This window comes from Oxyura jamaicensis, chromosome 22 (genome assembly GCF_011077185.1).
Source record: "Oxyura jamaicensis isolate SHBP4307 breed ruddy duck chromosome 22, BPBGC_Ojam_1.0, whole genome shotgun sequence".
Classification (NCBI taxonomy): Eukaryota; Metazoa; Chordata; class Aves; order Anseriformes; family Anatidae; genus Oxyura; species Oxyura jamaicensis.
Window position 1 is genome coordinate 2442877 of NC_048914.1, and position 14934 is coordinate 2457810.

Here is a 14934-nt window from a genome sequence, read left to right on the forward strand (position 1 = left end):
GATATAAAGGAGCCCTGGGTCACTGAAGCTTTGGTTTGGAAAATCCTGGGGCAGGTCCTGGTACACGCTGAAGCAGTGCAAGGACTGGTGACAACTCCTGCTCCCAGCCACCCTTCCACTAAGCAATAAATCAAGCCCCAGTGTCCTCAGCACTGATAACCCATCTCTCCTCGCTAGCTGACAGCTACTTTTCCAGGTCACTAAGTTAAATTCATCTTCCACTTCCTTTCTTCTGCTTTTAGCCACTAATTCTGTTCCAACTTCAAGCTCAGATTAGCCCTGTATTTGGTCCTATACGCATGGCTGCAGACCAGTCTATGGGAGGCCTGCAAGGAACCAAATTAGTGCATACCTAATGAGCTGGATCTCAGTGCTGCCAGCGTAAGGAATTACCTGGATTAATGAGTTGATGAAATGCAGCTATTCCTGTGCTCTTCTGCAGCAGCAAAGCAGCATGGCCCCACTGACCTGAATCTCTCTCTGTGATGTCTGACTGCCTCTGCTCCTCAGAACATGTTAAGATCTGGCTGTTGATTGCTTCTTCCTGACCTCAAAAACTCTACGTTTCAGTTGGTTTTTCCCCATTCTGATGCTGCTGCTCTTGCACTGAGTCCTGCTCAATCACAGACTGGGTTCACTGGGTCCCTGGATCTGATTTCCTGGGGAAGACCTTTCTTTCTTCCACTTGAGTCTGGAGGAAGAAATAAAGATAGAATAAAAACAAATGGAATCTCCGTAGATGTGTATTAACTAAACATCAGTGCCTTAATGTATGTGCTAACATCTAAATAGGCAATTAATTGCTTGTCATTGGTAACGGAGTCAGGATCCCATGCTAATTAAAGTATTTTATTGGTGGATGACCACTGCCGTGTGTTTCTCATTAAATACCAACCAAAACTTTGTTCCACTTGTTGGCCGGCTGGTGGGTGTCCTTCCAATTTGGCAAAACTTGGTAAAATCCTACATTCATCAACATCCATAACTCAGAATCATAACCCTTGAGCTCAGCCTGCCTCAGCTATCCCACGGTGCTGCAGAGGCCATCGCTGCGCTCAGCGATGCAATTTTCTAGTGAGGACTTAGCCCACAGCTCCTCTTCCCAGAGGAAAATTGAAAAGCTGCTATCCCTTCTGAGCAGATCAACTGGAAACGCTCTTAAAACTTTGCACTGGACAAAACTAACAGATTTAAAGCTGTGTGGAGAAAGCTCATTGCATTTAACCATTTGGTCGTAGGCTCCAGCCGTGCTCAGATTCGGGGGAAGACCACCGAGGGGGTTGTCCTTGTGGATGTATGGATGCAGCAACCAGCAGTGTGAGCGGCTGGCTGTGACATTGGCTGGTTCTGAGACCTTCCCACGAAGGAGATCTCCATCCCAGCAGCTCTGCGGCAGTGTAAAAGCCAACCACTACAACTGAAAGTGTCACTGGCATTCTTCCAGCCAGCTCTCACACTCCCCATTCAGTTAGCTGTGTGTGGCTTCTATTTGAGGCTCTACTTTCTCGCCCTGCCTCCACCGCTGTTATGAGGGTTCAAGTAGAAACACATGGGAGGGCTGAGGACTATGCCAATCGTTTTAGCTTCTTTTGCGTGCCTTTCATCAGTGATCTCTGCTTTAACCACGCAAGGTAGAGCCGGGAGCTTACAGGCAAATGTGTCTGCTTTGCCAAATGCTGCCTTAAGGAAAAAGCTTCCCTGAGAAGAGGCTTGGTCTCTCTCTCCTCAGAAGGAAACTACATTATGGACCATCAATTCCTCTTTACTATCGTCACCTTCCAAGGAAGCTCTGCTACTGTATATCTCACTCCTACACAGGACTATCATCAGCCTACGTTAGCAGTGATCTGAGAGCCCAGGCTGCTCTTAGCTGTTGAAGGCACCAGCCAAGGTATGCAGTTACACACAACACGTATCGCCTCGAGACACAGATGCACCTAGTGAAACAACAACATTTTGTCTTTATTAGGAGTTCCCATGGTAATATAACACAGAGTTCTTAAGGAATAAAACACAAGACTTGGGGTTGGGGTGGGGTTTTTTTTTGCCATTGAGACAATGGTCAAATATCAGTACTTCTTGTTGTCTACACACATGATCAGCTTTAGCACTTACAGCTCCTCCACTCATGGTTCACAATCACAAATCCAAGGGTTAAATCCAGCTAGTATTAAATCCTACTTCTTTTTTTTTATTATTTTTTAGAGCTTCAAGTCACTGCGGTTAATTAATTAAGTCATCGTCTTTTTTCTTTAAGCATTTACATATGACATTCATTAAACAGACACAAAGCGGACGAGCTCTCACAGGAAAAAACATGCTTACATAGCCTGCAAAAATCTTTTTTTGTGATTTTTTTTTTCCTTTTGAAGAACAAATTAAAACTAAAAAGTCATCATGAGTCAGTGAAGGAAAAAAAAAGGAAGACTTAAGTGAATACTGAAGAGCCGCAAGTGTTTCGTAGAATTGAAACGGATCTGCATTTCTTTTTTTTTCTCCCCAACTCGTTCAAATTGATTTTAACATACAGGTGAAAATAAAATGAAAGTAGCTGCAATATATATTACGTTCACGGATTACTTCACAAACAAAGTGCAAACTCTTTTATGCAAAACTAAAGAGCCAGGAGTTAAACCTAAACGCAAGATGCATGGATGAGGATGGCAATGTTTTCCTGAACTTTTATGTTCAAAGGGGCCTAAAGGAATCAGGTGCTGAAGCTGGGAGCGTTTGGGTACCTACAGAGCTTCCAGATCCTTTGAAAATCCCAGCGTTGATACGTCACAACAACAAATTTGGTAGTTGCTTCTTAAAAGCCTTCATATACATAGTTTTTCCTTAAAAGAACCTGTAAACACCATGTAAAAATACTCACAAATACGGCAAAACAAGGTCAATGTACGTGGTGAAGTACAAACAGAAGAGAAAGCAGAAGATGCAGCCAAGTGCCAGGGCGTACAGACAGTGGAGGTAATGCTGTGTTAACTGTGGGTGGAAAAGCTCTCTGTGCTAAGAGACAGCCCGAGTCCTCGGGACTGCCGAGCCCTGCAGCTAAGTGTAAGTGGGACTCTAATGGTGCAGATTTATTCTCCGTGTCCTGAAAACGTGAGCCTCCAATACTAGGGCTAAAAGACCTTCAGACCTGGAAGATATTTAAGTGCCCAGATCCCGCTGACTGCTGCAGAAGCTGCGGCACCTAAGTTCATTCCAGGATCACTCCATGCCCTGTGGTTTCGCAAACCTGAGGCAACAGGAGTCTGAGGAACGGCGGGGAACGACCAGGCCTTCGTATGAATATTTACACAAATGCAGATTCCTGAAGGAGTGAGGGACTGTGAAATTTGCACCGTGGATGAGAGATTCTCAGCTGCTGTTGACCCATCGAGCTGCTCTGAGGCTCCCGGTTACAACAGCTGGGCATCTGGACTCTAATTGGAATTGCCACGGATGCTCAGGCACGCACTCACCCGACCGGCCTTTCGACGAGAGCTAAAGATAAGCTCTCGTAAAGTTTTAAATAACCACTCATAGATGGCCAGGCAAGGGGACGTGGCTGCTACAGAAATCTCCCAGGCAAAGTATTGCTTTGCCTGTGGCCCCCTGCTCATTGATGGCCACCTCCAGGAACAAAAGACTAACTGCTCAAAGCTCCTCAAGAGACTGTCCCAGCTCCTCAGCCGGCATCTAGCCCTGTTGTTTGCACCAGCTCAAGACCCAGTATACTGAAGTGAAGATCATAGCTTATGAACCTGCTTCGCGACCTCCTATTGCAGCTAAGTGGCAAGCATTAGCTGGAACGGAACCTGGGGACACCCGAAGTACCAGGGTGGCAGTGACATTGGCGGGGTCTGTAACTTGAATGAGACTTGGGAAGGACCGGGGAGAACTGGGAGATGCCCAGTTCTGAGATAAGGCTTCGTAAACACAATGATACAAACATATTAATAACATACACAAATGTTAAAAAAAAAAAACCCTCAAGGACCTAACTTGCAGCAAAATCCAGAAGGAAAATAAAAAGGAAAAAAAAATAAAACTAAACAGAACGAAAAGTCCCCAACAATTCTAGCTCACCCGATGGGAGGGTGCGATGCGTATTCCTAGCGCTGGGTCCTGTTTCTCTCTCTTGGCAGCAGACAGCTACTCAGGGACCTGAAGGCGGTGGTGGGGAATGGTTACTTGCTGAGACTCGTGCCCCTCCGTGCTCGCCTAGCTATTCTGCTGGAACACAGAACCCTAAAGAATATCCAGTTTAAAACCCTTGAACTACTCTTCTGCATGACATTGGAAAAAAAAAAAAAAAAAAGCTATTTTTTTTTACATTTATTTATTCCTTTTTTGTCTGTGTCTTAAAGGCAGCTCCCGGGAAATTCACTTTATCCTTCCTTCATTAAAAGAAAGATGCTGAATGGGACTGAGGCCACATATCTCAAACATCCTCTTTACATTTACTTTTGCATGTCAGAGGTGTCAAAACAGGGTTTGTTTCTTTAAATGTGTAGGGGCTGATGGGGAAGTGAGAGGGGTTGGTGAAGATGAGGAGGGAATCTGAGGGGACTGAAAGAGGCGCCTTACTTCAGCCCCCCCTCACTGGTTGCCCGCAGTAACTGTCACAGGCTCTAAAAGAATCAAAAAGGGTCTCCAGGTGCCCCCGTCCCCTCCCCTGGTCCGCTAGGCGGGCACAGAAGGGGTCCTTAGCCCAAGCTGGTGATGTTGGCACGTCCACCGGGCGGTGCCACGATGCGCTGAGTCGTGCGGCGTGGGATGTTGTCGTCGATCTGTGCGCCTGAGGGAGAGAGAAGCGATGTCAGTGAACACAAGCACCCTGTCCTCTACAGATCAGTGGCTTTCCCTGAGCGAGCCTTTTGCTGTTTTCTTCACACACTTCCAGCTATGCTTTTTGCTGAGACCCTCGCCCTGCCACACTCGGTTTTCTGATTCCAGTTGTCCTGGCTCTGTTCAGATCCTTGTGCCAGCCGTAGCTGCTGAGCCCATCCACACCACTCCTCATTGCAGTGAAAAGGCACGCTGTGAAATAAATCTGCTGCATACCGGGTCTGCAGCTGGTCTCAGCTGGCAAAGTTCCACTGGTGTTGGTGCAACGTGCCCTGTTCAGACACCCGGTTGAGGATTGAGCCTTGGGGTAACTCAGTGTTCATGACACGGCATGAAAATAAGCAGGACTCTGTGATAGCTCCTACGCTGTTCTTCCTTTCTAAAGGAAAAACCTCCAAGCTACGAACACCCCACAATCTCTCACCGCCTTCCAACTTCAGCAGAATTCAGAGTACGGGAGCATAAAGAAGACACGATTTCAAGGTACTACAGCCCCACAAAAGTACGTACCAGACAAGCTAAACCCAGACTGGTGCAGGTTCCTCACAGGTGGGGCCTGCTGTTTGGCAGGAGATGTCTTAGCTGAAGACGCCGGTGTGACGGTCTTCGGCGTCACCGATACTTCGCAGACAGGCCCATCGTAGAGGCCTCGAGGCACACCCCGCAGCTCAGCCAGCTGCAACACACAGAAGCAGGGAAGCCCTCAGGGTGAAAACAGCCTTCAAAACAGACCTAGACAGCTGGCCTGATGCTGCTAAGCCAAAAACACACATCTCAAGATTCATCTTTAGCGAGAGGATGTGGAAGCACACAAAACCTCCTCCGGGCTGGTCCCTGGGTGGTAGCTGGCCTCTTAAGCAGCGTGGCTAAAAGGAAAGATGTTTGGCACTGTTGTGGCCCCAGCTCAGTGGTGTTTGCAGCCTACAGACAGCCCCAGCTCTTCCCCTGCACCTCCACTTCTTGCCTTTAATGATCTCAGCCTACCTGTTGCTGTATTAAAGGCTCCTGACAACTCTCAAATGAATCTTATTACTCACACCCCAAAAGGAAAATGATGCTGACCCAGAGCCAAGGCTGCACAAACAAGAATCGGGCTAGCCTCACACCTCTGGCTTCAGAGCTTTAGATTGGGTTCAATGCAATTATTCCAGCTGAGATGCTGCCCAATTGGATTTATAGGTCAGAGACACTGTTCTGCGGGAGGCCAGGACACAACAGAAACCACGGAGCTGTTCTCTGCAGTGCTAAATGATTTGTGTTTCTAACACTGGTAACTTGTAATTTCCTCAGGAGAACAATTACGGAAAGATCATTTGCAAGGGACGTGTCGGCTACCTATGGTCAACAGAACTGGAACTGCTCTGGTTTTCTCCAGGAGAGGGCAACAGCGCAGACATCAAAACATCTTTCTCCTCAGGAATCTGGCTTCATCTGGAAATAAACTTCTTAAATCCTCTGCAGCTAAGTTGCAGCCAAGTTCGGCATCACCTTCTCTCTCATCTTTTTACCAACTAAAGGCATTTCAAAATGCGGTTTCTGTTTTGATTGGGTGTATTTTACCAAAATGCTCTTCCGGCAACTTTAGCCTCTTAAAAATAGAAACATTCCCACTTTCATCCAGGCAGTGGGCCGTGCCTCTGACTCACCAGTCACCAGCCAAGAGCATCTGACAGAAGGGAAAGCAGCCTAATACATCTTTAACAATAAATGACAATTCTAAGCTGTTGCTGAGAGGTTTGATGTATAACTGCTATCGGTGAGTTCTCTTGGTGCTCCTGTGGGAGGAGAAGCCTGCTGGGTTATCTGCAGATTGACTCACGTCTAAACCAGACAGTTCTCACTCTGTCCAGGTGCCACCAAGATACAGCACAATTACAGAGCAGAAGAAGAAAATCTGCAGCAAAACCACGCTCAAGACAAAGCATACTCCTGTAATGACTCAAGCGAATAGCAAAAATGAAAGAGGAATGAGATAAACGTGGCTCCTATCCAGGGAACATTTTCTGGTGCCGAAGTGTGTGTGTTCTGCGAGCCAGGGGACAGCATCTGTTTTCCACCCACTTTAACTCAGGAGTTTCAGAGAGACTACAAATGTGTATCCAACCATTTATACTCACCCTGCTCCTTGCTTTGATGCGCTTGTAAACGAAGTCAGGGAAGGGTTTCCTGGGGATATACCGCCCAGAGCCCTCGGTCACGTGGAGATTCCCGTCCTCCAGCACGATCTTCCCCTGGCTGATAACCACCAGGGGCGACCCACGGCACTCCATGCCCTCAAAGATATTGTACTCCAGAGACTGGAACAGACAAGAAGGCAACGTGATGCAAACATGCACGCCAGCAAAACCTGCCGCGCTTTAACTAGCCATCACCAGCCCTGCTAATTCCCCAAGTTTTGAGAATAGATGCAAGCAAACCCAATAGCGCTTAAAGTTACTGAGGATTTACTCATGCAAAACGTTCTTTGTGAGGATCCTTACAGAGCAAATCCAGTTTCAAATGCAAATACTTTGAACCGTACCTGTCGAAATGGATTTAGGCACCTATCCTTCCTGAGAGGCATGGGATTTAAGAGCCAAATAAAGCTTTATCTGAGTTTCATACTAAAAGTTACGGTAATTTTTTTTAAAATGTATTTCAAATGTTGTCAAGAGTTGGACTTGATGATCCTTAAGGGTCCCTTCCAACTCAGGATATTCTATGATTCTATGAAATAAGCATTTTGCTGACGGGTCAGGGACCAGGCCAATCTTGTTTTACTCTGATGGGATTGCTCATCCTCAATTAATAGGATTTGAAACGTCACCGCATGGAAAAAAAGAGAAGTTTGAAAGGAACGGCGGGTCAATGTCCCACCCAGGAACATCCTGCAATGAGATGCACTCCGACCGTGTTATTTGGGGACTCGTACTCTGGTGCTCAGCTCTGAGACAAACCCAGGTCCTTTTTACTGAGTTAATGACAGAGTTTGATCTTGAAGTGTGTTATAAGTACGGGTAGGCTTGACTGCAGATTTACAGTTAGCTAGAATGGCGGTTAAACCAACAGCAAACCGGGTCCAGCAAGAAAAAAGCTGTGGTGGCAGAGGAGGAGGTTTGGTTAGGAACTTATGAATTAGGCTGTTCCAAGAACAACACCGTCTCCCTCTCCAGCTCCTCATGTTTCCTTGCCAGACAGTGGCAACAGCGGTGTGAATTCTTGGAAAATGTTCACATGTTGCTCTAGCATTTAAAAATGTTACAATCATCTGATGCCACATAATCAGTACGTAGCCCTGTGTCGTAGCAACCGCTCCGCCTGCCTTTCAAAGGGCCTTTTGTTTTCTTCTTGATCAAAGGAGGATGCCCTGACTCTCTTGGCATCCCTTGTATCCATTTCTTCTGTGATACAAGGCTCACGTGCAGTGTGAGACACAGAAACACCCCAACAGGTGCAATGCCAGGTGTAACAGGCAATGCAGTGAGAGAGGTGAAGAGGTGAAAAGCTGGACCTGTAAGAAAAAAGTTGCTGCTTGTTCAACAGCCCTTCAGGCTCTAACAAACCACTTGAAAGAGAGCTCTTCATCCTCCCCAGTCTTGGCACCATGTTTGAACTTGCAGGAGCCCCAGCGGAATTGCAGTCTTTAGCCTAAAACCGTTTCTGAGCAGTGACTCCAGGGTGGATCCAGCCATCCTTCAGCCTAGCTCTGAGACCTATGGCAAAACCTGGAGAGGGCACACAGCCAGTCCTGACTGTACCGGGGCACACCCCATCGATAAGGGCTCTTTGAGCTGGTCAGTTCCCGTAAGCACAAACCCAGGTTTAGACGCTAAATTCAGCACCTCAGAGCAAACAATTCAGCTTCCTCTGCTAACGAGCAAGCCATTCCTTTCCAGACAGAGGTGCTTCCAGACTCATCACCTCCAAAGGTGATTAAAGCAACCAGACTTCTCCGTTTGGATGCCTCTGCTCAAAGTCTAAGCACGGGCAGGATGAATCCAGGCCATCTGTGACCAATTCTGACCCAGAGTTAAGTCACAGGGAAGAGAACCAAACCTTTTAAAAAAAAAGTTTCTTTGTGAATGTGCCCAGGGATCCAAAGTGTGGAAGAAAATTGTGCTCCTTCAGCTCCAGAGTGAATGAAAGCATTCATGGAAAACAGAACAAGGAGTTTTTTCCAGGGAAACATTCCATAGGTTCATGGCCAGCAGTGAAACAAGTTGTCAACAAACGCAAACAGAGGTTGCTTTCTCTGAGACAGTCCTAGAATGGCACGGGGAGGCTCCAACCAGCCCTTTGTGCCGGGACCTTTCTGCTATTTCACACAGGGTGGGAAGGCTTTTATCTGGAGGAGCCAGGTGTAAAGGGCTGGGACACTGCTGGGGACCACAGGCAAACAGTGTCTCTAACAGTGCTGCCACAAAGCCATAAAAGAAAGAGGGTCCGATTAGTGTGGGAGCTGCCCTGTGCCAGCTAACATTGGGATGATAATCAGTAAAATCCTGCCTGATTCCACGCACGTACCCCTGTGGATTCACTCAGCTAACAGCACCTGCAGCAGGTATTTCTCTGCCTCCCTTCTCCTCGTGGTTGTCACCAACTCCTGGGCCTCCATCACCCAACTAATCCTGCTCCTCACCACTGCCAGGGGGCAGGACATCTGCAGCAAAGCCTGAACATTGCCACAGGCCTGGAGCAATCAGGGCAGATCAGTACATGGTGTAAATCTACTCAGACTCACTGACCTGGATCAAATCTCCAGCTAAGGTGTCCAGAAGCTGGCATGCTTCACTAACTCCAACGAGAAAAGGCACAGTCCCATTCCCACTGCTAGTGAGCCAAAAGGTCATAAATGACACGTCGTGATAGGCCTCTTGGCATTTTAAGAGATTTGACGAGCTCTCTCCGTGCTCAGATCTGCACGTCTAACACTCAGGAAGAGCCAACAATCTCTTTGCTCCGAGGGAAATATCTGGGTGTTCATGTGATTGCAGCTGTGGACTCAGTCACCTCTGCGTCTGCACAGAACTGAGCTGTGCCGGGTGTAAGACCAGACAGGGCTTGGGGCATGGGGAAAAAAAAACCCTCAGCTGTCACAAGCTCTGGTTCTTGTCAGCATAGTCTAAAGGAAGACAGGAGGAAATGAGCAGCAGAGCTCATATCATAAAAAACATCCTTACTATGTTATGAGTCTTGGCAGAGATTGTCTTGACACTGTCAGGATCCCAGATAACCAAATCAGCGTCAGAGCCCACTGCGATACGGCCCTTCCGCGGGTACAGGTTGAAGATTTTAGCTGCGTTTGTGCTGGTCACAGCAACAAACTGGTTCTCATCCATCTTGCCAGTCACCTGGAGAAAGACAAAAGGAGGCACTGCATTAGCCAGATGGGGACCACTCCGAAAAGCCGATAGCAGGACCATCAAAAGTACATTCCCAACAAGCTCTGTGGGAGCAAAAAGCTCAAGTAAAGGGACCGAGCTTTTGCAAGGAGGTAATGACACACTGCTGCAGCTCTTTCAGATCTGAATGTTTGCTTGCAGAGAAGGAACTTGTCTCACTCACCCAGCCAGCTGCGGTGCAGCAGGGACCAGAACCAAACCCCCCTTTCATTACTCTACCCACTTGGCCACACCACTTTAACTCGAGAGAGTGACAACTCCTGCTCAATCTGTTTAGCAACAATATTTTACAGGTACCAGAAGAGATAACTGAACATACACAGACAGACTTCCAACTCCTCCTCACCAGACTGGTAATTTTAGGTCCGAAAGGAGACATGACACACACACACACAAAAAGGGAAGATCCAGACCTGGCACACAGCACTCTCCACTCCATTACCATTCTGCTACTGGCATAGAGGTTCAACCATTCACCATTTAAGTGAACATTTGCTCTATGCCTGCATGCTTTATAAGCTGGATTTTCAAGTCTGCAGAATCGTAGGTGGAAGGGTGGCTTAAGCTAAAGACGTTTCAGGGCTTGCAAGAGCTCCTCTGGCCACAACGCAACCAGCCCAGGACATACCACAGCCTTATCCCAGATGATGGACATCCTCTCTTCAGTCCCGTTGGTTCCTTCAGGGATCAGGGTGAAGTTGTCCTTCCCAACAGCTTTCTGAGCAGTGTTGAAGGTGCAGTGGGCACTGCCAGTAACTTGGAGGTCTCCACTGGAAACAGACATTGACAGCTTTTTAAGGTATCTTATTGTCACAGGTTTACCACTGAAGACAAAACGCTCTTTTGCTAGCTGCCAACAACAGCTAGTGTTTTTATAACCCACTTGTCTCAGGATGAAACATGTCTTGTAAGAACACAAAGAGCTCTACTCACCAGGACAGTAGTGAGTTGAGAAAATCAGGAGTGGTCGGGTCAGGACTCAGCGGTGGGGAAGTGACAAAAGCTGCTGCCTTGGCCCAATTCTTGCTCCAGTAATGGGATCCGTCAGTACCCAAGCTGGCTGTGATGGGCTCCCCGTACACCACAGTGCCTACAGGAGGGGGGGGGACACAAGCAGACCCATTGTGAGCACCAAGCAATGTCCAAAGATTCACTGTATTGGATCCTGGGCTAAGAACCTCATGGAAGAGCCTGAGGGGAACTGTAAGAGAATGAGGAGACACAGCATGGTCCAGAGGAAAAGGAAGAAAAGGAACGAACAAAAAAGGCACCTGCAGTATTTTTATAAACGTACAGCCATGAAGGATCTACCAAGGCTGGGTGGTTTTGGAGCAGGCTCTGTGCACAGACCAGATGCAACTCCTACATGGGAAGTTTACTGCCTGCAGAGAACACACCACTGAGAGGAAACGGCAGCGTTTCTGGTTCACAAATGCAGCTCAGGGAAGCTGAGTGATTTCCCCAAGGGTTCATGGTAAATCTGTGGCAGGACTAGGAAATGAACTCACATCTTCTGACTCGCTGTCCAGTCCACTAACCACCAGTGCATCCTTCCTCTTTATTAGCATTTTTGGAACCACATGAAGGAAGAGCCGATCCTTAAGGCCACGATGCTTTGCATGCTGGAATGCACCAGCAACATCTGCACACCAAGCAGCTGCAAGATGCTGCAACTTCAAAAGCGGTGCAGGCTGGCAGCCCCGCAGATCTGCTCACCAAATGAAACGCTCCCCAAATCGCCGTTAGGGGCCTGCCCAGCTGGCTTCTGAGCCCAGCCGCTCTGTGTACGCCTAACTGCCTGGAAAAAGGGTGGGTAGTTAAAATATTACTGCTAAATGCTTCAAAAGGAAAAGACTGGCAAAGGCAACGCAAGAGCCAGCCAACAGGGCCTTACCTCGCCATGCAGAGTACAGAAACAGGACTTTTCACCACCATGTTCAAACTCCTGCTATGTCTACAGGCTCTCAAGCAAGCTGGGAAAGAGTGTGTTTGGTGAGGCAGAACTGGCTCCATCACCGGGCTGCACGCTGCTTCCAGGACCACACCGAAGCAGGAGATGTCGGAGCAGCTTTATCGGAGGGGATCCACCAGCAGAGGAAGAGGCCGTGTGACATCACTTGCCACAAATAGGGTTATGAAATCAGAACAAGGCAAAACACACGCTGGCTATTAATGGGAGGCCTGTTGTGGGCCAATACATTGGGAGGATTGTTCTGCAGGGAGCAATGTTTTGAGCTCCCAGATCTGCCAATGACAGGGCCTGCAGGGAATCTCCTCCATACAAATGCCACTGGGAACATCTGGCTTTAAATAACAGTCGCTCTTTTCCATTTAGCAAATCAATTCGGTTTTGTTTTTGCTTTGGATGCCTTCAGCTCTGTTTCCTCTGTTGCCTGGGAGGGCAAGGATAGTGTGTGTGGCCCTCCTGGGCTACCCAGTTGGGTAATGCACAGCATTTAAATTGAATTACTTAAATAAAGGAGCAGAGAATGGTGTGCCATTTATACCCCAAATTCTCCTTATAAGGAGAAAATGCAATCTGAATGAGAACTGCACACACTAGTTCACTCAGGAAGCTAAGTGAAGTGAGCTCTGTGGTCAGTCATCTGGGACCATCCCAGCACCTCTCATCAGGCCAACCCCCAGCCACGTCAGATTGTTTTATGGTTTTCGTGATGAAAGTGTGCGGTCCCTTACCCTACGACTTCTCTCAAGCTAGTGGTCTCAGGACAGTGAGCACAGAAAGGTATTCTTGATGCCACATCTCTGTGGCGCTTGCGTCTCCAGTCCTTTATCTAGAAAAACAAAAGGATGCTTCCCTGGCTTATGGGATTAAGTTGTGCTGCAGCATCAAGTTGTTTGCAGGGGCAGTGCACCATGCAGCCACTTCGCCGTGTCAACACATCTCGTTTCAGCATCATCTCCGCTAACGGAGCTAGCAGAGGACAGTTTATCCCAAGCAGCTTGAGCTGCTTCCACACCACGAACAGAAAGAGATGCCTCGGAGATCGCTTTCCCTTACCAGCTCTGAACTCACTTAACAGGAATTATGGGATCAAAACACTTCTGAGCTAATACACAAACACGAGTCTGTTTGCTGCAGTAGGAAATTAGCTCTTCTAGCACCAAACGCTCAGATGGAAAGTGATGTCATTTGTGTATCTATTCAGGCTTATTTAGACTGCACCGAATTAAATACAACCCTTCTGTGGAAAGGAGGGGGGAAATGATCCCTCCTGCTTACTCACCCACCCAGAGCACTTTAAATAGAAATGAAGGGTTTAGTCACAGAAGTAGGGAGACAGGCGCTCTCTGTGCTTTGTAACCCTCGTTTCTTGGGGGCAAGACAGCACAGTCAGGACCTGGGAGAAGTTACTGCATCATTTAGAGTTACGCAGCTCCTTCAGACCTGACTGAGAGAGAGGAGACACGAGGCAGCAGCATCCAAGGCAGGTCTGAGTCTTGCTTCTTACAGCATCCTCAGGCAGAGTTTTCAGAAGCAATTAAAATTCTCAGCCAAACCCAGGTTAACGACCCTAATTCCTGCCGGGATGCCAGGCTGAGTTACAGCACAGTATCCATTGCACAAGCAGGGAGCACGGTGGACAGCTGGAACCAGTAACCACTTCAGCTCCTCCAACTAACCCCAGCAGGGCTCGTGAGCCAAAGACCTCAGTCAGGACTCTTAGGATCACTTCTGACCCTGGGAGCAGTTCAGCTCTTCCAAAGGAAGACCACAGCAGCTGGACAGAGGACACTGCTTGCAGCCTCCATGGAGATTTGTTAAGTGGAGACAGCAGGGAATTGCTCCGCGATAACACGAAGGCGCATGGCTCGATGTAGCGGGTGTGAAGAGAGAGCCTCCAGGGTGAACAAAAGGAACAGCTCCTGGCACCGATACAGCCACTGTCTGGGGGAGATGAGACAGAAGCACTCGTTCGGGACCTTTTGAAAAAGAGCCTGGACATAACACTGGAAAAAGAAACCTCTCCTGTAGGGATGAAGCTTATGTTGGCAAGGAGTTGAACAGAATGAGCGAGTAGGGTGCTTCCACCCAGGGGAATTAGCTTACCCTTTTTCCTGGCCTGAGCAATGACATCAGCGGCACTTTTGCTCATCACCTTGGTGATATACAGGGGGCAGTTGGTCTGGTTGGCGATGGTTATTGCCCGGTTCACAGCTTCTGCCTCCACCTGCGAAACAAAGTCAGCAGCAAGTCAGTGGTAGCATCCTCCTAACTCCCCCAATTCTCCATCCTCCTCCACGGGGTCACACCTTGTGCTTTCATGGGAAAACAGGGTGTGCAGGGTGAGAGGAGAGTTTCCACCTCTCCAAATCTAAGCTGGAAAAATGTTCAGTGTAATTAGGATAATTAAAATGGCAGCGAGCTACAGTCCTGTCTCTCTACTACCTTTTCTCCCACGCTGCTTCAGAGATTCCCTGCAAGCAGTCTAAGCCCTAAAATAACGCTCCAGGTGCTCGGGGTCAGTCTGATGAAGCCCCTTCCTTAACCTAGGCAAAAATAAACAACTAAATGTTAACTCAGCAGAACTATTTGTGTTCCAGCCCGCACGGAAGGGAGATGCTGTACCATTCTGGTAAGCCACGCTTGCAAACAAGCCCTCTAAATTGTACCCTCCACCACAGCATCTGGCTTGGGATCTGACAGAGTGTGAGCCACCCCATAAATCAACTATTTTTTCTTGCACGTGTAGAG

At 48.0% G+C, this 14934-nt stretch overlaps 1 protein-coding gene across 2 annotated transcripts in view; it reads right to left on the reverse strand.

Annotated features, from left to right (window-relative positions):
* Nucleotides 1-1940: 1940 nt before the first annotated feature.
* DPYSL2 (dihydropyrimidinase like 2) overlaps nucleotides 1941-14934 on the reverse strand; it is a 53036-nt gene continuing 40042 nt past the window's right edge. For both annotated transcript variants that reach the window (XM_035345025.1, XM_035345024.1), the window contains 7 exons: nucleotides 14290-14410; nucleotides 11151-11307; nucleotides 10846-10987; nucleotides 9996-10166; nucleotides 6954-7133; nucleotides 5347-5512; nucleotides 1941-4786 (listed from right to left, as the gene is read on the reverse strand). In XM_035345025.1, coding sequence (XP_035200916.1) covers nucleotides 4695-4786; nucleotides 5347-5512; nucleotides 6954-7133; nucleotides 9996-10166; nucleotides 10846-10987; nucleotides 11151-11307; nucleotides 14290-14410 — 1029 coding nt within the window. In that variant the 3' untranslated portion in view covers nucleotides 1941-4694. The remainder of the gene's footprint in view (nucleotides 4787-5346; nucleotides 5513-6953; nucleotides 7134-9995; nucleotides 10167-10845; nucleotides 10988-11150; nucleotides 11308-14289; nucleotides 14411-14934) is intronic.